General features: G+C 41.2%; 1 protein-coding gene across 2 annotated transcripts in view; it reads right to left on the minus strand.

Annotated features, from left to right (window-relative positions):
• LOC143750645 (ankyrin repeat and LEM domain-containing protein 2) overlaps positions 1–24,985 on the minus strand; it is a 39,461-nt gene that overhangs the window by 8,745 nt on the left and 5,731 nt on the right. For both annotated transcript variants that reach the window (XM_077243834.1, XM_077243833.1), the window contains exons 3-10: positions 13,700–13,882; positions 11,957–12,144; positions 10,157–10,345; positions 7,955–8,077; positions 6,801–6,864; positions 6,530–6,714; positions 5,295–5,401; positions 697–1,155 (exon numbers count right to left, since the gene is read on the minus strand). In XM_077243834.1, the coding sequence (XP_077099949.1) occupies positions 697–1,155; positions 5,295–5,401; positions 6,530–6,714; positions 6,801–6,864; positions 7,955–8,077; positions 10,157–10,345; positions 11,957–12,144; positions 13,700–13,882 (1,498 nt within the window). The remainder of the gene's footprint in view (positions 1–696; positions 1,156–5,294; positions 5,402–6,529; positions 6,715–6,800; positions 6,865–7,954; positions 8,078–10,156; positions 10,346–11,956; positions 12,145–13,699; positions 13,883–24,985) is intronic.

Below are 24,985 nucleotides of genomic sequence, written 5' to 3' on the forward strand. Positions count from 1 at the left end.
GTTCCCGTAGCGTAAGCTAAACTTACGCAATACGAGAGAACCTCTCGTAAGAGAACGATACTCGGTTACTAACGTAACCTCGGTTCTCTCTAGAGAAGGAACGAGTATTGCGTAACCGGCCGTGCTCACGCCACGAGCGACTTCGCTTCAGTCGTCGAAAAACCAGAGAATTCAGCCTACAGCCCCTATTTTATACGCTAAGCCACGCCTATCTGGTGGGCTGTGACGCTATAAAGGCGCGGGCGCCCTTCATTGGGCGTGACGTCACGGCGGGCGCACTGGTAGGCTGCAGCAGTTGCCCGCAGGGCAGCCAATGAGCACGCGAGATGGCCTGCTCTAGGTCTGCTAGCTGCTGCACTGCGTTGACAAGTTATACAAAATTAAGGATAATTTTTTGGCTTCAGTATCTCGAGAAGATGAATCTTTCCCGTAGCGTAAGCTAAACTTACGCAATACGAGTTCCCTCTCTAGAGAGAACCGAGGTTACGTTAGTAACCGAGTATCGTTTTACTGGTAGTCGCTGTATGAAGAATATTTGGGTATAATATGTCACAGTTTACTTTATTTTGCTCTCCTCACTTACATAAATGTACTATAGTGTCCTGTACACACTAGTGAAAACATATCAAAAATGATGTGTGGTTTGACTGTATGTTTTAATAAAGCACTTTCCTCCAGCTGTGTGTTATTCCTCACCCTAGGATATAAACGTCCAATCGGTGTCGATCCTCAGAGCCGACGTCCCGATCCGCTGAGCTGCGAGTGGATTTAAACGATGATCCCGAATCCGATGCTGATGAAGACGCTCTGTCATCATCATCTTCATCAGCTGTGAAATATTCCTCAGAGCTGACACTGGATCCATCATCTGCTTCATCACGTCCGATCATGTGATCCGCGGAGAGCAAAACCTTCTCAAACTCCTGCATGAGGTCACAGACCGGGAACCGCTGGGATCCTTCAGGATCCTCTTCTTCTGCTGAATTAGGAGACGAGTGTGATGGACCGGGAGCGTTTGCACGGATCAGACGGTCCTCTGTGATCCTCAGGTGCTCGTCCAGCATCTGTAACCCTTCCCTGCTGGACAGGTCAATGAAGCACTGGAGGAAATCCCAGTCCTCGGCCCACGGGTATCCCATCTCATGAGCCAGCTCTCTGTGGACGGACACAGTACATGAGTAATGCTGAAGAATAACTGTCCAAACTCAACAGTTTTAGGAGCACAGGATGAAAATGTAAGAAAATACACCTTAAATCAAACCTGCAACACAGTTATTCACATTTCCCCCCATTTTGACTATTACAATGTGCAGTTATATTTTAAAGGTGCAGTGTGTAAGTTTTAGCGGCATCTAGTGGTGATGTTGTGAATCGCACCCAACAGAACAGGCCGACAGGAAGTGATGTCGTCCTCTGAGACAGCAGAGAGTAGCCAGTTAAACAATGATGTTTCTTTACAAACATAAATTAAGAAATTGTGTTTACTTTATTATTCAGTAAAACGATGTTATTGTGAATATTATTGTGACTTGTTCATCACTGTGTCAGTGTTTTATCCGCTGACTTTAGCTGAAGCTTCTCTGCACGAGGAACATCATAGTGACGAAACACGTTTGTCCGTTCAGGGCCACCGTAGAAACATGTGGATGTAAGCGGACCCGCGGTGTGTGTAGCGAGAAACGCCTCATTCTAAGCTAATAAAAACTTAATGATACATTATGTAAGGTATTTCACCACTGAAAACATAGTTATCAATATGATATTGCATTTCTGTCAACAGATCCTCCTGAATATTACACACTGCACCTTTAACATCACAGGGCTCCAGACTAACAATAAAGCATTGAGCTTAATTTGAGGGCTAGATAAAATTAACTTGAATTATTATCATTCATAATGTCTTATTATTAAAGTGTGGTTTACAGCTTTTTTCTTTGCATGATTGTGTTTATGGGGTGCAATATAACATGTCTTTGTGGGGTTTTTTTTAAAAGCCTTATTTTTCATAAATTTCGCCTTTGTTGTAAGCTCTTTCTCCGCTGTCATTTGAACGACCGGTTGACTTCCTGATTCTATGAAACCACTCCCTCAGAAACAGGAAATGGGCTCAGATTGGTTAGTTGTGCCAAACACTCTTCTTGTACGCCGGTGTGTTGCAATTGGCTAAACTGCGTAGTGCACGTTGTCCGTAAACTACACGCTCCATACCTTTACAGGCGAAAGCTGCATGTGCTCCTGTCACATGTAAATAATGGTGTCAGAATCGGACCCAGAAAGCGGCAATGAAGAGAGTCAAGCAGAACCTCCCCAAACACGGCTCTTACAAAACGTTTCTGAATGGTACATTTGTGTATTATTATTATTCTATTCTTGAAAATGCTACCGCTGCTTGTTAGCTTTTGAGATACGGTTTTCTCCTGATTAAACGAAGTTTGCTGTTGCGATAACATAATTTTTTGAACTTTATACACGTTTGTCTAATACACACAAAATAGCATCGAACTAACAGGCTACTGTAAACAAACAGCGTTGGCATTGGTTTACGTTCTTGATCAAATCGAAAAATTACGTCATAAAGTATACATTGGAAAATACATTTACAAAATTAGTAAATAATTACAAATTCAGATCCAAAATGTTTGTACGCGTTTGTCATAGACACACGAAATAGCATAACTAAGTGGCTACTAAAGCCAGCGCTGGCATTTGTTTACGTCCTTGATAAAACTTTACGTCTGAAATTATACATGCAAATACATTTAAAATGATTAAGTCTTACTTACAGGTTGTGGGCCAACAACTGCTGCCTCTGGTTTTAAAGCTGGAACTGCTTCATGTTTTAGTAACAGTTTGTTGTTGAATCCGACATTGAATTCGTGGAGATTCTGGAAGCTGTCTTCCGTAAAATGCGCAGCACAGAAAGCTAAATTACATCATTTTCTGGAACATAATCAAACATAACTTGTAGCCATTGTTGACGAACTACAGCGTCCGTAGGAGGCCGAACACAGAAGAGCTGACAGCTGGGTTAAAATAACACACTCTCGACGGCATGACTCTCCACTATAACTCTAACTCTTCCACAAAGCAGCAGAAATATGGCCACGCCCCCTTTTCTGCATATTCCGGAGGGAGGGTTGATTATGGGTTAGTTACGTATAAAACCCGGGAGTATCTCGTCGTAGTCCCATTCGAGTCGTTTCTGTAGGCATTAAACTTCCTGATATTTAAAAGACGATATTTCTGCTTATGTTGAACTTTCAGCGCAGAAACTTTGCAGATACTGTTCATGCAACATTACACACTATTTAACATGAAAAAGTGAAATCGCAATCAACCACCCCTTTAATTCAAGAGCAAAACGAGTGAAAAATATAGATATTAGGGAGTGAATATAGCTAATAAGCCTCTGCTGTCACCTACTGGTTACAATGGTGATTAATCTTTTTTTATTTTTAAATAAGTGTGATTTTTCCTACATTATAAATGGGGACAATCTTTGACGGATGAACAAAAAATAGTTTTGGTCATCAAATTAAAATAACATTTAAATATGATATTATAGTTTTGTAGTGCTAGAAAAAGATGTGTAGTACGTGTGAGCTTTAGGGCGTTTTCACACCTGAAAGTCCGCACCAAGGTCCGAACCGAAGTTCACATTTTGATACATTATATACTTTCAGAAAGTTTTGGTTTGGTTTCACACTGCAATTATGCGAGCGCACTAAAGAACTTTACGTGACATACTTGCGTCCTGTCGTCATCATCTATGTGGGCTGCATCTCGACATTGATTGGTTTGTAAATGGACGTGCGTCTGACGTCAGCGTGTTGTCAATGCGGCGGGTAACTTTGACATTATGAATGAACAGACGCATATCGTTGCAACTGTATTGTTATTTTTATGGCATAATTACCTGCAGCACCAACTATACACAAGGCTAGTTCAAATTCGCCAAATGAACGTCCTCGTCGTTTGAACATTTTATCATCGCCGGCAGGAAAGGAGGAGAAGACTGCAAGCAATCATGCGAGCTCTTTTTTTTTGTGCATGTTTTCCAGTTGACTTCTAATTATGTCATCAGACCATACTTCAATTAAAAACCTCGTCTCCTCCTCTCCCCATGTGCGTACGGCTCATTTTTCCTGCCATCTTCTGTTTTTTCGGCTATGCGGGAACCACCGTAACTTCCTGTAAAAGGTCTGAAAGTCCGAATCATACAGAAATGCTTTCACACTAGAAACGAACCAAACCTTTGTTCAGTTTGATCCGGACCGAGACTACCTCTTTTCGTCGGGCCAAATTTCATATGTTTGGTGCGGACCGTGGTCCGGGGGAGGTTTCACACCTGCAATTTTGATTCGGACCAAACTTAAAAGCCTGAAAGTCCGGACCAAACAAAGTAGGTGTGAACGGGACTAAGACTATTAGACTACTATGGTTACAGTGAGTGTTACTAAAGTAAATCCATGGTGAATGTTGCTGATCTGTGGACTTGTTTATTCATGACTAAATGTTTCTCCTGGTGCCCACGTCGGCGCTGTTTGATCTGATATGGTTTATGAGAGAGAACTCTGGATCTGAATGTTTCTCACTGGATCTCGCAGTGATGTTATTAATTCTGTGGTGAATTTAATGGATTTCTTCACTGGATCTCCAGCGATGTGTAGTAACGGTGTCGCGTGATCGTCTTCGAGATTCTATTATTGGTCCGAACTAATAAACGGTCCGTGAAGCACATAATGAGTAGCGCAGTTTTGTTCCGCTTTATTTTCGTTTGCCATTTAATGCTGGGCACAGGGTTCCCACACCTCGGTTCACTTCAATTTCAAGGACTTTCCAGGTCCAATACCCTCAAATCACACACTTATTGTGTCTAACAACAAACGCTGAGGTTCCATCGTAGTAGTTTTTTGCGTGCATAAACGTCATGGCAACGTACAACACAAGTACCTCACGCGGGAAACACTGAACGTAACGCGTAATTGCGCGTAACTAGCGTAAATCAAGCCAGCTAGTGCGCATAGGCCATGAAGTGCTGGCGGAATAACACATTAGCGGACCGGAGGGAATAATACGGTAATTTTTTCCAGAAAACTTCTTGCACAAAATAAATTCAAGCACTTTCCAGAACATTTCTTTTCCCAGATTCACAAACTTTCAAGGATTTCCAGGACCGGTGGGAACGCTGTGGGAACGTCGTGGTCACGCCTGCGCAGCCTATATCAGTTTCTGCAGTCTGGAGCCCTGAGCGTAGTTGAGCGTTAAGCGTTAGCGGCTCGCGATCAGCTGACCTGCCCACTCGCTCCGCTCCCCGCTGCGAATCCGACTTCAGGATATGATGGAAGTATCCGGCCCGATCCCGAGGAGGCGTTTTCCACAGCCGGTGAAACTCCTCCGCCTGCAACAACACATCTCAATTTTAATTGGATTTGCAAATATGTGTTTGTTTTGATGCTTTGCTCGACTGGATTATGTGTTTGTTTGACATTTTTCGTTATGTTCTGGTGTTTCTTGTCTCTCTTATTCATTCAAAGCAACTTTGTTGTCCTAAAAAGCATGATATAAAAATATTTAATTAATTATTTAATTATTAATAAATTACTACAACAATTATTTTTAGAATTTGTGGGCCAAGAGAATGTGTTATTATAATATTTTCTTTTAAATAATATTTCTAAATATAAAAATAATTAATAATGCTTGTTTGTAATAATAACAATAATGTTATTACTACTACTAAAATTATTAATTAAATAATAAATGATAAAACGGATAAATAATAAATAAATGTTTTCTAAATTAAATTAAATAAAATGTTATTAATTTAAAATTGTTAATTATTAAAAATGAATGCGCTAACAGAAACTGTAATAATAATGTTTATAACAATAATCGTATTTTTAAATATCATTATAATAGTTGTTTGTGATAATAATAATAATAATAGCAAAATAAACAGTAATGTTATTATTTCAATTAAAAGTAGTGGTTTTATAATTTGTGTGCCCACAGAAATTGTAATTACAATAATTTTAACAATAATAATTTAAGTAAAAAATATATTACTACTAATAATAATAATTGCTTGATTGTAATAATAATAATAATGTGTTTTTATTATTAATTACTATTAATAAAATGTATTTGCAAACAGAAAGATAACAATAAACTTAGTAATGCTTGTTAGTAATTATATTAATAATAATGTTATGGTTAGGGTTTACATAGTAATAATAATAGTAAAATAAAAAATGTATTATTAAAATCATTATTATAATTTGTGTGCACAGAAATTGTAATTACAATCATTTTAATAATAATAATTCAAGTATAAATTTTAATAATAATAATTTACAATGATGCTTGTTTGTAATACTTTTTACAATTATTGTAATAATCATTAAAATTATTATTATAATTTCTGTTGGCACATATTTATACAATTCCAAATGAGATTCAAAGATGTAAAGCACCATTAAAAACATAAACATGTTTGCAAACTTCTGACAGGAACTGTATGAACTACCTTTGATGAGTTCAGAGGCCCGACAAAAGCCTTGATGATCTTTGTTGGGTTTTTGTGGCCGTCCATCATCCGGTCGGGCCTGTAGAAGCGGTCACATGACTCCGGTGAGCCGGGACACCAGGGAACGCTGATCTCCGGAGGCAGTGTGTTATCAGCCGCCCGCAGCAGAGGCACATAAAACCTGTCTGTGACACACACACACACACACACACACAGCGGTGAAACACCTGATCACGCACTGACAGAACTAGAGCAGGACGACGGAACCGACCTTCCAAATATTCCTGGATCTTCTGCTTCACTTCCTTACTTTTGTTCTTCCGCTCACAGATCATCTGCAGAATGAACACCAGTGATTATTACACATGTTTTATGTGTTTATTTATATAGGGACTTGTGCTGGGCAACGAGTAATCACAGTTAATCGCATCCAAAATAAAGGTTTCTGTTTACGGAAGTACACAACAGCAGAAGTTCAAAGACAACATGTGAGCCTGGATCACAGAACCAGTCTCGTGGCGAGAGCCAACAACACACTGTGTGGGACAAAATTATTTTTCTTTTATGCCAAACATCATTAGGATATTAAGTAAAGATCGTGTTCCATGAAGATATTTAGTAAATTTTCTACCGTAAATATATAAAAAAAATATTTTTGTGAGCGAATGCAGCAAAATCACCAACATAAATGAACAACTTTAAAGGCGAACGTAAATGTATGAAACTTATCCAAGATGATTATAACGATGATTACTATTAATTAACTGAAGTTATGATTACAAATTACTCTATTTGAATATATTTTTATCCCCCGGTATGACAGAATTGACTTCATTACGTGAGGACGTTCTGGTGAACCGTAATAATAATCATTTTAATAACAATAATTTATAAAAATAAAAATTCTGGTTTGTTTTAATAATAATAATAATAGCAAAATAAAAAGAGATATTATTTTAAAAAAAATATCTTTATAAAAAGTAGTGCTATTATAATTTGTATGCCCACAGATATTGTGATTACAATAATTTTAATAATTAATTTAAGTTAAAATACTACTACTACAAGTAATTTATTATTATGCTTGTTTGTAATAATATTGTAGCCATTGTTGATGAACTAAAGTGTCCGTAGGAAGCCGAACACAGAAGACCTGACAGCTGAAAATAACACACTCTCGACGGCATGGCTAACGTTACATTACATTATTAAAATGTATGTGCAAACAGAAACTGTTGTAATAATAATTTTAATAATAATTTATTTTTAAAGATAATAATAAATATAGTAATGCTTGTCAGTAATAATAATAATAATGTTATGGTATATATATATATATATTAATAATAATAATTATTATTATTTCTAATCATAATAATAATAATAAATGTAATTTAATTTTAAGTCATGTTTGTAGTTTCTTACGCTGGACGGCTGCTGGTCGTACTTGTTCCTGCAGTGTTTGTCCACGCACGGATGTGAACACAGAACGTCCACCACCTCCGCACACCCGAACTTACAGGCGAAGTGTAGCGGCGTCTCGTTGCTCTGAGGAACATCACAACATCTCAGACAGTTATTATCACGACAGGGTTCCCACACCTCGATCACTTCAAACTCAAGGACTTTCCAGGTCCAATACCCTCAAACTCAAGGACTTAATGTGGGGGGGACTTAAACGCTGAGGTTCATCGTAGTAGTTTTGTGCGTGCGTGAACGTCATGGCAACGCACAACACAAAATGATGTTTTATAAACAAAGTTCGGGACGAGCACGGTCAAATAATCAATCCAATCTACCTGTCATCAAACACTCATGTCTACCGTAATCAGCATGACAAGAAGAGTATATATATTCTCTCTGCACTCACTTAAAGGGTTAGTTCACACAAAAATGAAAATGATGTCATTAATGACTCACCCTCATGTCGCTCCAAGCCCGTAAGACCTCCGTTCATCTTCAGAACACAGTTTAAGATATTTTAGATTCAGTCCGAGAGCTTTCTGTCCCTCCATTGAAAGTAACGGTATACTGTCCTTGTCCAGAAAGGCAATAAAGACATCATCAAAGTAGTCCACGTGACATCAGTGGGTTAGTTAGAATTTTTTGAAGCATCGAAAATACATTTTGTTCCAAAAATAACAAAAACGACGACTTTATTCAGCATTATATTCTCTTCCTGTTCTGTTGTGGATCCGCATTTACGAGGCCAGTGATGCTGCTGACGTAAGACGCTGCTGACGTGTGTCTGGTGCGTCCGTGTATTCGGGTTCAAATAAATATGTCTGGTTAAAAAAAAATGCAAGTCTTCCCCTGTGTGGAAATCCTTAGACATGTTTGTGAAGATTGTTTTGATTACAGCGTGCGTCTCCCTCAGACTGTAAACGAAGCTCGGGCGCACCAGACACACGTCAGCTCGTCTTACGTCAGCGGACTCATGAAGGCGGATCCACAACAGAACCGGAAGACAATACAATGCTGAATAAAGTCGTAGTTTTGGTTATTTTTGGAACAAAATGTATTTTCGATGCTTCAAAACATTCTAACTAACCCACTGATGTCACATGGACTACTTTGATGATGTCTTTATTGCCTTTCTGGACAAGGACAGTATACCGTACATACATTTTCAATGGAGGGACAAAAAGCTCTCGGACTGAATCTAAAATATCTTAAACTGAGTTCTGAAGATGAACGGAGGTCTTACGGGCTTGGATCGACATGAGGGTGAGTCATTAATGACATCATTTTCATTTTTGGGTGAACTAACCCTTTAACATTCCTCGACAGTTTCACATCACTCACTCTCGACTCATTCTTTCACAGCCAGGAATACGGGAATACTCTGGGTTCGGGCCGAATATCCTCGGACAGCACGACAAATATGCTTTTATTCTATCTGACTTATTTGTAAGTGTGAACTAGTGAAAGGTAACTAGCGTAAATGCGCGTAACTAGTGTAAATCAAGCAAGCTAGTGCGCATAGGCCATGAAGTGTTGGCGGAATAACACACTAGCGGACCGGAGGGAATAATACGGGATTTTTCCAGAAAACTTCTTGCACAAAATAAATTCAAGCACATTTCTTTTTCCAGATTCACAAACTTTCAAGGATTTCCAGGACCGGTGGGAACTCAAAACTACAAACTAAATTGTGGGTAAGACACAAACACAACTGAATGAGATCTATTTATTAAAAGTGAAATGTTGAGAAGATATGAATATGAGTAGGGGTCGATATGCATGCATAGATTGTATATGTACATACGGGATTGTTATTGTTTTATATTTTTAGTAATTTTTTGTAACAAAATGTATATTGTTATGTTGTGTTGCTGTTCTTGTGTGTGGTGTATAGTGAAGCCAAAGACAAATTTCCACTTGTGGACAGTAGAGGAACTAAAGTAAAACTGTGTGCATGTGTGTGTGTGTGTGTGTGTGTATGTGTGTATGTGTGTGTGCGTGTGTGCATGTGTGCGTGTGTGTGTGTGTGTGTGTGTGCGTGTGTGTGTGTACGTGTGTGTGTGTGTGTGTGTGTGTGCATGTGTGCTTGTGCGTGTGTGTGTGTGTGTGTGTGTGTGCATGTGTGCGTGTGTGTTAGTGTGTGCGCGTGTGTGTGCTACTCACAGCTTTGTCAGGTGTGTTGAGGTAGAGGTCGACGATGTACCGGATGCGCTGCCACAGCGTGAGCTCCTGATCGTGAGGATACATGAGTCTCATGAACTCCGGGTCCTCCAGCGTCTCCAAGACCAGGCGAGCGATTCCAGCCTGGTTTTCCTTCGCTGCGACGTGCAACACATTATATCTGCATCCCTCCTGGACAAAACACAGCAAACACACTGTACTCGAGGCTTGATTAAAGAGGACATATTAGTGTTGATATTTTGATATGTATCCATTCCATTCCTTTTTTGGAGATCTCACTTATCAAACGATATCTTTATTATCTTTCAAATTCTAAAAAATATAAATAGATAAAGGAAAATAAGCTAATAAAACAAAAAGGTAGTACAAATAAAGTGCAGCCCATGCAACGACTGGTGACTTTAAAGCAACACTAAGGAGCTTCTCCTCAGCGGTCCCCCTACTGGTTGGAAGTGGAATTGTCCATTACTGCTGTCGTAAATAACTTAGCCTAGCGTCGCGCGTACATTGTTTATTCAGCGCCGGCTTTAGAGTGAACGATGTCCACAGACGAGGTCGAGTATGTTGCATGATTTCATGAAAGTATGATGTACTGCGACATCAGAAACGAAGAAAAACTAAATTATGACTATTGTAACGCTTGACGTAAAGCAAGTCAAATGTGTAGTTTTCTTATGTCTCATTAAATCTACAGAAACACGACCCGATCCGGGAATCTTGCATAGTGTGGTTATAGCAGATGTAGGACCACAAAGCCAATCCAGAAGTGCCTTTCACCCTGTTACGACTAGATGAACCACTGAGAAGATTTTGGAAACATTATTTTAAGGTAAAAAATTTTCCTTAGTGTTGCTTTAACCATAGAAAGGATATTAAGACAAAGAAATCACTTTCTGTTTTTCCCCCTATGAATATATGATTGACCTGAAGAATGAAAGCTGTACACGTATAATATATAATTATAAAGTATAATGTACATCCAGCATACAAAATGATGTCAAAATGACCGTCTTGTTGAGTATTCAGAATAAATAAAGTCAGTTTTGGAAGTTAAACTCATGTTGTGTATCAGTGTATTGGATCTGTGCATTCGCTCTTAAAGGGACAGCGGCCTAATAAACCAGCTGCCGTCTGTCATGTTAATCGAGGAACAGAAGACACTCGCTGCTCTTGACTGAATTACTTTTGTAACTTTAATTGTAAGCATTATTCTGTATTTAATTTTCTGTGTTTATTAAACTTGATTACTTTCATGTCTGTAGTAGGTATCTACAGAAAATTGTATCAAATATCGATATTTTTCAAGGAATCGTATCGAAATTGGATATTCCAGTATTGCAACAGCTCTAGGACCAATTCTGCCCTTTCAAAGCCTATTTTTTGGTCTCTACTAGAACAGGTTTTCCTGCTTGAATGTTGATTATTTTCCTCATATTCTCCATTGTTGCGGCTCCTCTCTTCCCAGTCTGTCAGTAACGCTCTGTTTACTTCCTGTCTCTATGAAGCCCCTCCTTCTGAAAAGCACACTGTGCTCTGATTGGTCGGCTGGATCAGTGTGTAGTGATTGGTCGAGCACTTCGAGTGATTGGGAAATGTCCCGCCCCTTACCATAACCGCCAGTTTAACACACTATTAACTAACTCAACCAGAATACAGTATATTCACATAGAAAACACTGTATTTCACTGTTTTTACTGTATTCTTGATCAAACAAATGCAGCGTTCGTGAGACTTTCAAAAACAAATCTTAACAACCCCAAACCTTTCTGAAGGAAATCCCACCTGCACAATAGTGGGATTGTCCCCGGATCCGATGAGATATCTTGGGTTTCCCCAGACGAGCTCTCTGAAGGTGTCCTCGTTTCCTCTCTCCACGGCTCTGCGCAGCTTGGCCGTCAGATCTTGTGTTCGTGGACTCCTGAACTCATTGGCCTTCTCCATGTTCGCAGGATCCGCATTCATCAGCCACCCTGCACAAACACACACGATGCTCAAACCCATGTCGTCTTTACCACTGTAGATGTGAACTAGAGCTGCACGATTCTGGATAAACTGAGAATCACGATTTTTTTTGTTTCAAATAGAGATTGCGATTCTCCCACGATACTGAACAGCAGCTTAAAATAACATGTCATTTACTAAAGGTTCTGACAAAATGTTAATTGTTGCTGTCTATTAAAAAAGTTTAATTAATTTGAAAAAAATTTTTTTTTTAAATTGGGTTTAGTTAATGATTCAATGACTCTCTCACTTGCTTCATTACTGGATGAATCAGCATTTTTGAACAAATCTCTTGAGTAAATGATTCGATGACTCACTCACTAAGACTTCACTTAATTAATTCCTGGATGAAACAGCGTTTTTTAACGAATCTCTTGAGTGATTCAATGACTCACTCATAAAGACTTCACTTGCTTCATTACTGGATGAATCAGCATTTTTGAACAAATCTCTTGAGTAAATGATTCAATGACTCACTTATTAAGACTTCACTTAATTAATTCCTGGATGAAACAGCGTTTTTTAACGAATCTCTTGAGTGATTCAATGACTCACTCATAAAGACTTCACTTGCTTCATTACTGGATGAATCAGCATTTTTGAACAAATCTCTTGAGTAAATGATTCGATGACTCACTCACTAAGACTTCACTTAATTCATTCCTGGATGAAACAGCGTTTTTTAACGACTCTCTTGAGTGATTCAATGACTCTCTCACTTGCTTCATTACTGGATGAATCAGCATTTTTGAACAAATCTCTTGAGTAAATGATTCGATGACTCACTCACTAAGACTTCACTTAATTAATTCCTGGATGAAACAGCGTTTTTTAACGAATCTCTTGAGTGATTCAATGACTCACTCATAAAGACTTCACTCGTTTCATTACTGGATGAATCAGCCTTTTTGAACAAATCTTTGAAATTAACGATTCAATGACAAATACATATTTTAACAGTCACTTCTCGCCACATTCTGGTGTAATGATGTAAATGATACAAGTATTATTTTAAGAATCAAGCTTCTTTCAAAAGGTGTTTTACTCTATTTTGTACAAATCCGCTATTTTGTACGCTACTGTAGACCTCAGTGTTTATATCTGAACTATAAGCTTTTATCCCTGTACTTCTGTGATAATCTGAATGATTGTAAGACAGAATTAATGCAAATATTGTGTGTTGAAAAGACTGTTTGTACAGCTGTTCAATACCTATACATGAAAACGGCTCTCTCTTGATCAGCGGCAGTGCGAACTAATCTAAATATTTCAGTATTTTATATATATATATTCAATTCACTTTTATTTATATAGCGCTTTTCAGAATACACATAATTTCAAAGCAGCTTTACAGAAAGTGCATGAGTCCACATTACACTTTAGATGAACTTTGTGATCTGTTATCAGAGCTAACTGTCTAAGAGTAGACATATATATATATATATGTATATATTATAAGTTTGAATCAAGATTGCGATCTTTTAATGAATAATCGCACAGCTCTGATGTGAGCGGTTCTCTCACCGGTGTCGGACACAGCGCTGGGTTTCTCTGGAGAGGGTTTGTGTGGCGACGCGCCTCCTTCACAAAAACCTTTAGCAAAGTTCTCAGCGTCTTCTTTACTAGCGAAGGCTTTGAATCGAGCGCCTTTCAGCTTCACCACGGCCTTCAGCGCCTTCTTCTGATCGACATAGACACGCGGCGAGCCTGTTAGTGATCACAGCATCAACACTGGTTATGATTAGTCCCATTTCAGCAGTACAATTTCACATTTCTCAGTAACAGTGTCAGTAAATAATATCAAAAACAGAAACACTTTTCAATGGGGCTGTGACACGATTAAATGCATCCAAAATAAAAGTTTAGGTTTACATCATATATGTCTGTGTACTGTGTATAATTATTTTGTATATATAAATACACACACACATGCATGTATATATTTAAGAAAAAAGTTTTATTTATATATAAAACATTTATATTTATAATATAAATTATGTATAATATACAGTATATACATGCAAACATTTTTCAAATGTGTTTGTATTTATATATACAGAATAATTATAAACAGTACACACACATATTATGTAAACACAAACTTTTCATTTGAATGCGATTAATCGATGCCCAGCCCTACTTCACAATAAGGCCCCATTTATTGACATTAACGTATAAACTAAAATGAACTAGCAAGCAAAATTATAAACACTAGTTATGATAAACGTCTCGGTTACGTATGTAACCCTAGTTCCCTGATAGGGAACGAGACGCTGCGTCAAACGCTGCGGGAACGCCCCTGCGTTGTGCGTCATGAAGCACGTATGGAATCAGCCCAATGGAGAGATGAAACGTCATAGGCGGGTGACGTCATCGACCAGGAAACTATAAAGCACCCCAAAAACACAAGCGCATTAGCTTCTGATAGGCTTGAAGGAAGCGCTAACGGGAGTGCCGGGAGTATGGCGGAGCGACGCAGCGTCTCGTTCCCTATCAGGGAACTAGGGTTACATACGTAACCGAGACGTTCCCTTTCAAGGGAACTTCGAGCTGCGTCAAACGCTGCGGGAACGCGAATACCCACGTCGCCATAGGACCAAATGACCGTCATGTGAGACTAGCGCACAGAGGACGAGAGCACCTGTGCCCCAGGGGTAGAGCTTAAGTCTAGGTCATAGAACTTAATAAAAGTATGCGGTGAAGACCATCCAGCCGCATCACAAACATCACTCAGGGAAACCCCCGACAAAAGAGCTTTAGAAGCAGCCATACTCCTGGTAGAGTGAGCTCGGACAACCAAAGGTGAAGGCTGGCCAGCCGACTCATAAGCAAGTGAGATAGCCTCAACCACCCACTTGCTCATTCTCTGTTTAGACGCCGGACACCCTTTCCTGGGTGGCCCGAAACATACAAAAAGTTGTTCTGATTTCCTCCACAGGGCAGCTCTGTGGACATAAGCGTCTAATGCCCTAACAGGGCAGAGTGAATTAAGTTTCTCCTGGTCCGATGACATAAATGGAGGAGGACAGAAAGCCTGCAGAACCGTAGGTCTAACAATATTAGTAGGAACCTTAGGAACGTAACCTGGTCTAGGATGCAGAAAAGCTTTAACCATGCCAGGTGCAAATTCCAGGCACGAGGGTGAAACCGACAGAGCCTGCAAATCTCCGATTCTTTTTAGTGAAGAGATAGCAAGCAAAAAGATAGTCTTAAAAGTGAGAAACTTCTCGGGAACTTCTTCGATAGGTTCAAAAGGAGCTAGGGAAAGACCTTCTAATACAATGGCCAGATCCCAAGTCGGCACCCTCGTACGAACTGCTGGCCTCAGCCTCAAAGTGCCACGGAGGAAACGAGTTATAAGCGGGTGTCTCCCAAGAGAAACTCCACTGAAAGGGACGTGGTAAGCAGCTAGTGCCGCCACATACACCTTTAGTGTGGAGGGGGATAACCCTGTGGAGAAGCGCTCCTGCAGGAATTCCAGCACTGCACCCACTGGGCAGTTAACTGGGTCCTGCAGGTGTTCTCCACACCAAGAAGTGAAAAGTTTCCACTTCAAGGCATAAAGCTTCCTCGTGGATGGAGCTCTGGAGTTAAGAATGGTCTCAACAACCTCGGTTGAGAGACCGGAGTCTATGAGCTGGGCCCCCTCAGAGGCCAAGCCCACAGTTTCCACAATTCTGGGCGGGGGTGAAGTATCGTGCCCCCCGCCTGGGAGAGTAGATCCCTCCTGACCGGGAGCTCCAAAGGAGAACCGTCCAGGAGAGAAATCAGGTCCGCAAACCATACTCGGGCCGGCCAGAACGGGGCTACTAGTAGTAGACTGACCCCGTCCCGGCGGACCCTCTCCAGAACTCCTGGTAACAGAGCAATCGGGGGAAAGGCGTACAGACGTGACCTCGGCCACGGCTGCACCATAGCATCCAACCCCAGGGGGGCTGGAAGAGTGATGGAGAACCACCGATGACAATGAGTGGTCTCCTTGGAAGCGAATAGGTCCACCTCGGCGCGACCGAAACTCAACCAAAGGAGCTCCACCACCTCGGGGTGGAGTCTCCATTCCCCTGGCCTCGGCCCCTGCCTCGACAGGGAGTCTGCTACCACATTCAAATACCCAGGGAGATACATTGCTCTCAGAGATAGTAGCTTCCCTTGGGACCACAGGAGGATCTGACGGGCCAACTTGTAAAGCCGGCGAGACCGCAGGCCCCCCTGATGATTTATATAAGAGACCACCGACGTGTTGTCTGATTGAACTAACACATGATGGCCTCTCAGGTCTGTTAGGAAGTGTTTCAGAGCCTGAAACACAGCCAACATCTCTAGACAATTTATGTGCCACGAAAGATGATGATCCTGCCACAGACCTTGGGCTGGGCGACCACTCATGACCGCCCCCCACCCTGTGAGGGAAGCATCCGTCGTTAGCGTTATGCGACGACAAAGAGCCCCCAGCACAGGACCTTTGGATAGGAACCAAGTTTCTCTCCACATGACCAGAGCACGAAGGCAGCGCCGCGTGACTTTGAACGTGCGGAGCGGATTTCCCCTCGGGGAGAATCCCTTGGTCCTGAGCCACCACTGTAGCGGTCTCATGTACAACAGGCCGCAAGGTATAACGTTGGACGCTGCTGCCATCAGACCCAACAGTCTCTGAAACTGCTTGACAGTGAGTAGCTGGCCTAGCTTCACTTGTTTCACAGCTGAGAGAATCGAAGCGATGCGGGTCGGAGAGAGTCGCGCCCGCATCGATACCGAATCCCAAACGACACCCAGAAAAGTGGTCTTCTGGGAAGGAGATAATACACTTTTCTTTGCGTTCAGCCTCAACCCCAACTTTCTGATATGAGCGAGGACGACATCTCGATGCCGAACCGCCATCTGCTCGGTCTGAGCTAAAATCAACCAATCGTCGATGTAATTGAGAATACGAATGCCCTGAAGCCTCAGAGGCACTAGTGCTGCATCCATGCATTTCGTGAAAGTGCGGGGAGATAAAGCTAGGCCAAACGGAAGAACCCTGTACTGGTACGCCTCGCCCCCGAAGGCGAACCTCAGGAACTTCCTGTGTTGTGGAAGGATGGACACATGGAAGTATGCGTCCTTCAGATCTATCGTGACAAACCAGTCCTCGGACCTGATTTGAGACACGATCTGCTTGATAGTGAGCATCTTGAATTTTAGCTTCCCTACCGAGCGATTCAATATGCGCAGGTCTAAAATTGGACGCAACCCCCCATCCTTCTTTGGAACGATGAAATATCGGCTGTAATAACCTGACTCCAAACTGGGAGGAGGAACCCGTTCTATAGCCTCTTTTTGAAGGAGCGTTTTCACCTCTTGTTCCAATACCAGAGCCTGCTCGGGGCCCACCACTGTGTGCAGAACCCCTCTGAATTTTGGTGGACGACACCTGAACTGGATAGCATAACCCTTTTCTACTGTCTGCAGGACCCAATGAGATATTTTTGGAAGGCTTTTCCACTCTGCCAGAAATTCTACTAAGGGTACCAGCCTCTCGAGACTGGCCTCTGGTGTAACTTGAGCAGCAGACGCAGCGCCCTGTAACGGCGCACCGGCAGGGAACAACTGGTCTGACCGCTCTGAGACCCTCCTCAGAGGGAGCGAGCGTCCCTCGGGAAAGCGCTCGCTGGGATCGTCTGTGCCCCGGCATAAAGGCGGGGTTGGCAGAACGAGCCCCTGAGGGCACCGAGGAGGAATGGGCACCGTAAAAAGAGGTGAACACCTTTCCGCCTCGGTGGGGACCACCCTCAGCATCCTGAACGGCTTGGCGTCAGGACTTCTTCTTAGCCGAAGCCTTCTTAGCCAATATAACTGTCCTCAGATCAGTTCTACTGGGAGAAGGCTTCGGCTGAGAGTGTCGCGGCTGAGCCCACTGTCCAGCAGGGGGAGCACGAGACGCGACACTCTGCCTCTGCTGCGCTCTATGTGATGAGCTCGAAGACGGCCGGGGCTGCTCCCGCCCAGCAGCCCCAGGGACATGAACTTTAAGGGGAAGAAACTTTTTAAAAGCTGCAGTTTGTTTCTTTTCTTCTTGGAATTTATCGATAACTGAATTCACAGCATCACCAAACAACCCCATGGGAGAAAGAGGAGCATCTAAAAGAAAAGCTTTTTCTCTCTCTTTAATATTAGTCTGATTTAACCACAAATGTCTTTCTGCGGCCACCAGAGCTGCCATAGAACGACCCATTAATTTGGCCGATTCTCTGGTGGCACGCAGGGATAAATCAGCAGCCTGACGCAGTTCACGAACTACGTCAGTACTGACCTCCTCACTCTCACTCATGTCCCTTAGCAGATCAGCCTGGTATGCCTGCAAGATTGACATAGTATGCAGACATGACGCAGCCTGACCTGCTGCCGAATATGCTTTACCCACTAAAGCCGAAGTGTTTCTTAAAGGCTTGGTGGGTAATGCCGGTGCCTTAAAAGATGATGCTGCTTCGGGGGAGAGATGGCTCGCAAGCGTCTCTTCCACACGAGGCAAAGCACCATAACCATGAGCCTTGGCTCCCATAATATTAGCGTATGTTGAAGTCTGGGGACTAAACACTCTATATGACACCGGTTTTCTCCATGATTTCGACACCTCGGTGTGGAGATCATGGAAAAACGGCAGGCACCGGCGTGGAGGCTGCACACGTGACGGCAAAAATCTCTCATCCAACTTTGATTTAGAAACAGACTCCTGTCTAGTCACTGGCCATTCAATATTAAGTTTTTCAACAGCTCTTGTTAACACCTCCATAAGCTCATCACTCTTAGGAGTGTGGGGTGGCGAATCCTCCACATCTCCCTCAACACTAACAACATCAAGTTCCTCAGAACTGGATAGCTGCAGCATTGGTGCCTCAGCCCGAGCGGAAGAAACCGCAGCGCGTGCTTCCGAACCCGGGACTGAGGCACTGGATCTCACAGGTGAAGGGAGAGATAAGGCAGAGCCCGTCTCAAACCCCGCTGTGAGATCCATCTGCGATCCCCACGATAAGCGCCGCCGCTCTGCCTCGGCAGAAGCGGGACCCGAACCGCGGGGAGCGCGCACCGAACCGCTCTCCTCAAAGAGCGACCGGCGGGAGCGGAGCGTCCTTAACGGCAAACGCTCGCAATGCTCACAGTCTGCTCCCTCGAGAGCAAACTGGGCATGCTGAACTCCCAAACAAACAACACAAAGATCATGTGTATCCCCGCTCGTTAAATAACGCGAGCAGGGAGGAACACACTTTCTAAACTGCTGTTCGTCCGCCATAATCTCTCAATATATATATATATAGGGATAAATTGTTTGTGTGGTGCAGGGTATGTAAGACAGACAATATCACACAGGGACAGATTCACATGTAGCGCGACTGAAAGCACAGAAGCTAATGCGCTTGTGTTTTTGGGGTGCTTTATAGTTTCCTGGTCGATGACGTCACCCGCCTATGACGTTTCATCTCTCCATTGGGCTGATTCCATACGTGCTTCATGACGCACAACGCAGGGGCGTTCCCGCAGCGTTTGACGCAGCTCGAAGTTCCCTTGAAAGGGAAACAGGACTTAGTCTGCTTTATGTCCATGTTCATCTGTGTTTAGTGTGTAGTGTTCATCTATGTTTAGTCTGTAGTGTTCATCTGTGTTTAGTGTGTAGTGTTCATCTGTGTTTAGTGTGCAGTGTTCATCTGTGTTTAGTGTGTAGTGTTCATCTGTGTTTAGTGTGTAGTGTTCATCTGTGTTTAGTGTGTAGTGTTCATCAGTGTCTAGTGTGTAGTGTTCATCTGTGTTTAGTGTGTAGTGTTCATCAGTGTTTAGTGTGCAGTGTGTAGTGTTCATCTGTGTTTAGTGTGCAGTGTTCATCTGTGTTTAGTGTGTAGTGTTCATCTGTGTTTAGTGTGTAGTGTTCATCAGTGTTTAGTGTGTAGTGTTCATCTGTGTTTAGTGTGCAGTGTTCATCTGTGTTTAGTGTGTAGTGTTCATCTGTGTTTAGTGTGTAGTGTTCATCAGTGTTTAGTGTGCAGTGTGTAGTGTTCATCTGTGTTTAGTGTGTAGTGTTCATCAGTGTTTAGTGTGTAGTGTGTAGTGTTCATCTGTGTTTAGTGTGCAGTGTTCATCTGTGTTTAGTGTGTAGTGTTCATCTGTGTTTAGTGTGTAGTGTTCATCTGTGTTTAGTGTGTAATGTTCATCTGTGTTTAGTGTGTAATGTTCATCTGTGTTTAGTGTGTAGTGTTCATCTGTGTTTAGTGTGTAGTGTTAATCTGTGTTTAGTGTGTAGTGTTCATCAGTGTCTAGTGTGTAGTGTTCATCTGTGTTTAGTGTGTAGTGTTCATCTGTGTTTAGTGTGTAGTGTTCATCTATGTTTAGTCTGTAGTGTTCATCTGTGTTTAGTGTGTAGTGTTCATCTGTGTTTAGTGTGTAATGTTCATCTGTGTTTAGTGTGTAATGTTCATCTGTGTTTAGTGTGTAGTGTTCATCTGTGTTTAGTGTGTAATGTTCATCTGTGTTTAGTGTGTAGTGTGTAGTGTTCATCTGTGTTTAGTCTGTAGTGTTCATCTGTGTTTAGTGTGTAGTGTGTAGTGTTCATCTGTGTTTAGTGTGTAGTGTTCATCTGTGTTTAGTGTGTAGTGTTCATCTGTGTTTAGTGTGTAGTGTTCATCTGTGTTTAGTGTGTAGTGTGTAGTGTTCATCAGTGTTTATTGTGTAGTGTTCATCAGTGTTTAGTGTGTAGTGTTCATCTGTGTTTAGTGTGTAGTGTTCATCTGTGTTTAGTGTGTAGTGTTCATCTGTGTTTAGTGTGTAGTGTTCATCTGTGTTTAGTGTGTAGTGTTCATCTGTGTTTAGTGTGTAATGTTCATCTGTGTTTAGTGTGTAATGTTCATCTGTGTTTAGTGTGTAATGTTCATCTGTGTTTAGTGTGTAGTGTTCATCAGTGTTTAGTGTGTAGTGTTCATCAGTGTTTAGTGTGTAGTGTTCATCAGTGTTTAGTGTGTAATGTTCATCAGTGTTTAGTGTGTAGTGTTCATCAGTGTTTAGTGTGTAGTGTTCATCTGTGTTTAGTGTGTAGTGTTCATCTGTGTTTAGTGTGTAGTGTTCATCTGTGTTTAGTGTGTAGTGTTCATCTGTGTTTAGTGTGTAATGTTCATCTGTGTTTAGTGTGTAATGTTCATCTGTGTTTAGTCTGTAGTGTTCATCTGTGTTTAGTGTGTAGTGTTCATCTGTGTTTAGTGTGTAATGTTCATCTGTGTTTAGTGTGTAGTGTTCATCTGTGTTTAGTCTGTAGTGTTCATCTGTGTTTAGTGTGTAGTGTTCATCTGTGTTTAGTGTGTAGTGTTCATCAGTGTTTAGTGTGTAGTGTTCATCAGTGTTTAGTGTGTAGTGTTCATCAGTGTTTAGTGTGTAGTGTTCATGTGTGTGTAGTGTGTAGTGTTCATCTGTGTTTAGTGTGTAGTGTTCATCTGTTTAGTGTGTAGTGTTCATCTGTGTTTAGTGTGTAGTGTTCATCTGCGTTTAGTGTGTAGTGTTCATCTGCGTTTAGTGTGTAGTGTTCATCTGCGTTTAGTGTGTAGTGTTCAACAGTGTTTAGTGTGTAGTGTTCATCTGTGTTTAGTGTGTAGTGTTCATCTGTTTAGTGTGTAGTGTTCATCTGTGTTTAGTGTGTAGTGTTCATCTGTGTTTAGTGTGTAGTGTTCATCTGTGTTTAGTGTGTAGTGTTCATCTGTGTTTAGTGTGTAGTGTTCATCTGTGTTTAGTGTGTAGTGTTCATCAGTTTTTAGTGTGTAGTGTTCATCAGTGTTTAGTGTGTAGTGTTCATCAGTGTGTAGTGTGTAGTGTTCATCTGTGTTTAGTGTGTAGTGTTCATCAGTGTTTAGTGTGTAGTGTTCATCTGTGATTAGTGTGTTTAGTGTTCATCAGTGTTTAGTGTTCATCAGTGTTTAGTGTGTAGTGTTCATCAGTGTTTAGTGTGCAGTGTTCATCTGTTTAGTGTGTAGTGTTCATTAGTGTTTAGTGTGTAGTGTTCATCAGTGTTTAGTGTGTAGTGTTCATCAGTGTTTAGTGTGCAGTGTTCATCTGTTTAGTGTGTAGTGTTCATCTGTGTTTAGTGTGTAGTGTTCATCTGTGTTTAGTGTGTAGTGTTCATCAGTGTTTAGTGTGCAGTGTTCATATGTTTAGTGTGTAGTGTTGATCAGTGTTTAGTGTGTAGTGTTCATCTGTTTAGTGTCTAGTGTTCATCAGTGTTTCGTGTGTAGTGTTCATCTGTGTTTAATGTGCAGTGTTTAGTGTCATCAGTGTTTAGTGTGCAGTGTTCATCTGTTTAGTGTGTAGTGTTCATCTGTGTGTAGTGTTCATCTGTGTTTAGTGTGTAGTGTTCATCAGTGTTTAGTGTGTAGTGTTCATCTGTGTTTAGTGTGTTTAGTGTTCATCAGTGTTTAGTGTGTAGTGTTCATCTGTGTTTAGTGTGTAGTGTTCATCAGTGTTTAGTGTGTAGTGTTCATCTGTTTTTAGTGTTCATCTGTGTTTAGTGTTCATTTGTGTATAGTGTGTAGTGTTCATCAGTGTTTAGTGTGCAGTGTTCATCTGTTTAGTGTGTAGTGTTCATCAGTGTTTAGTGTCTAGTGTTCATCAGTGTTTAGTGTGTAGTGTTTATCTGTGTTTAGTGTGTAGTGTTCATCTGTGTTTAGTGTGTAGTGTTCATCAGTGTTTAGTGTTCATCTGTGTTTAGTGTTCATTTGTGTTTAGTGTGTAGTGTTCATCTGTGTTTAGTGTGTAATGTTCATCTGTGTTTAGTGTGTAGTGTTCATCTGTGTTTAGTGTGTAGTGTTCATCAGTGTTTAGTGTGCAGTGTTCATCTGTTTAGTGTGTAGTGTTCATCAGTGTTTAGTGTGTAGTGTTCATCTGTGTTTAGTGTCTAGTGTTCATCAGTGTTTAGTGTGTAGTGTTTATCTATGTTTAGTGTAGTGTTCATCAGTGTTTAGTGTGCAGTGTTCATCAGTGTTTAGTGTGTAGTGTTCATCAGTGTTTAGTGTGTAGTGTTCATCAGTGTTTAGTGTGTAGTGTTCATCTGTGTTTAGTGTGTAGTGTTCATCAGTGTCTAGTGTTCATCAGTGTTTAGTGTGTAGGGTTCATCTGTGTTTAGTGTGTAGTGTTCATCAGTGTTTAGGGTGCAGTGTTCATCTGTTTAGCATGTAGTGTTCATCTGTGTTTAGTGTGTAGTGTCCATCTGTGTTTAGTGTCTAGTGTTCATCAGTGTTTAGTGTGTAGTGTTCATCTGTGTTTAGTGTGTAGTGTTCATCAGTGTTTAGTGTCTAGTGTTCATCAGTGTTTAGTGTGTAGGGTTCATCTGTGTTTAGTGTGTAGTGTTCATCTGTGTTTAGTGTGTAGTGTCCATCTGTGTTTAGTGTGTAGTGTTCATCAGTGTTTAGTGTGTAGTGTTCATCTGTGTTTAGTGTGTAGTGTTCATCTGTGTTTAGTGTGTAGTGTTCATCTGTGTTTAGTGTAGTGTTCATCAGTGTTTAGTGTGCAGTGTTCATCAGTGTTTAGTGTGTAGTGTTCATCAGTGTTTAGTGTGTAGTGTTCATCTGTGTTTAGTGTGCAGTGTTCATCAGTGTTTAGTGTGTAGTGTTCATCTGTTTAGTGTGTAGTGTTCATCTGTGTTTAGTTTGCAGTGTTCATCAGTGTTTAGTGTGTAGTGTTCATCAGTGTTTAGTGTGTAGTGTTCATCAGTGTTTAGTGTGTAGTGTTCATCAGTGTCTAGTGTGTAGTGTTCATCTGTGTTTAGTGTGCAGTTTTCATCAGTGTTTAGAGTGCAGTGTTCATCAGTGTTTAGTGTGTAGTGTTCATCTGTGTTTAGTGTGTAGTGTTCATCAGTGTTTAGTGTGTAGTGTTCATCTGTGTTTAGTGTGCAGTGTTCATCTGTGTTTAGTGTGTAGTGTCCATCTGTGTTTAGTGTGTAGTGTTCATCTGTGTTTAGTGTGTAGTGTTCATCGGTGTTTAGTGTGAACTGTTCATCAGTGTTTAGTGTGTAGTGTTCATCAGTGTTTAGTGTGTAGTGTTCATCAGTGTTTATTGTGTAGTGTTCATCTGTGTTTAGTGTGTAGTGTTCATCTGTGTTTAGTGTGTAGTGTTCTCCAGCCGACCAATCAGAGCACAGTGTGCTTTTCAGAGAGAGGGGCTTCATAGAGACAGGAAGTAAACAGGAGTGTGTTTCCCGTACACCGCTGTAACTCGCTGATTAACTCGATCAATGCATCGCTGAAGAAATCAACTAGTCACAACTGTTTCCCGAAACCATATTGTTGCAAATTGATCGTTTAACCACGTTGGTTTATGATGTCACGCACGTATGGAGTAATAACTTCTTTTAACGAATCTGTTTGAGATCGAATTAATGCAAGATGTTTTGCTATAAATTAAAGACATGTTATCTGAGGACTATTTCTCATTTTTCTCAGTTATTTTTCTTTATTTCCAGATTCAGTCATCGGCTCGTTCTTACGCACTCGAGCTCGTTCACACATGCGCACTCTTCAGAAACTACACTTTAAATCCCTCGACAAACTCAAAGACGTAAAGGACATTTGTATGTGTTCTTAATTAAAGACACAGGTCGAACTGAACGTCAGCTGGATTATTTTGCTCAAGATTAGGATTTATTGAGTCCACATGTCATGAATACAAGAAACTGCTTCTGAGATCTCGAGATCTGTCGTTCACACACACAACTCTGACAGACTGGGAAGAGAGGAGCCGCAACAATGGAGAATATGAGGAAAATAATCAACATTCAAGCAGGAAAACGACTCGGTTACTAACGTAACC

This window comes from Siphateles boraxobius, unplaced genomic scaffold (assembly GCF_051911475.1).
Source record: "Siphateles boraxobius isolate OS27281-9 unplaced genomic scaffold, OSU_SipBor_1 25, whole genome shotgun sequence".
NCBI lineage: Eukaryota > Metazoa > Chordata > Actinopteri > Cypriniformes > Leuciscidae > Siphateles > Siphateles boraxobius.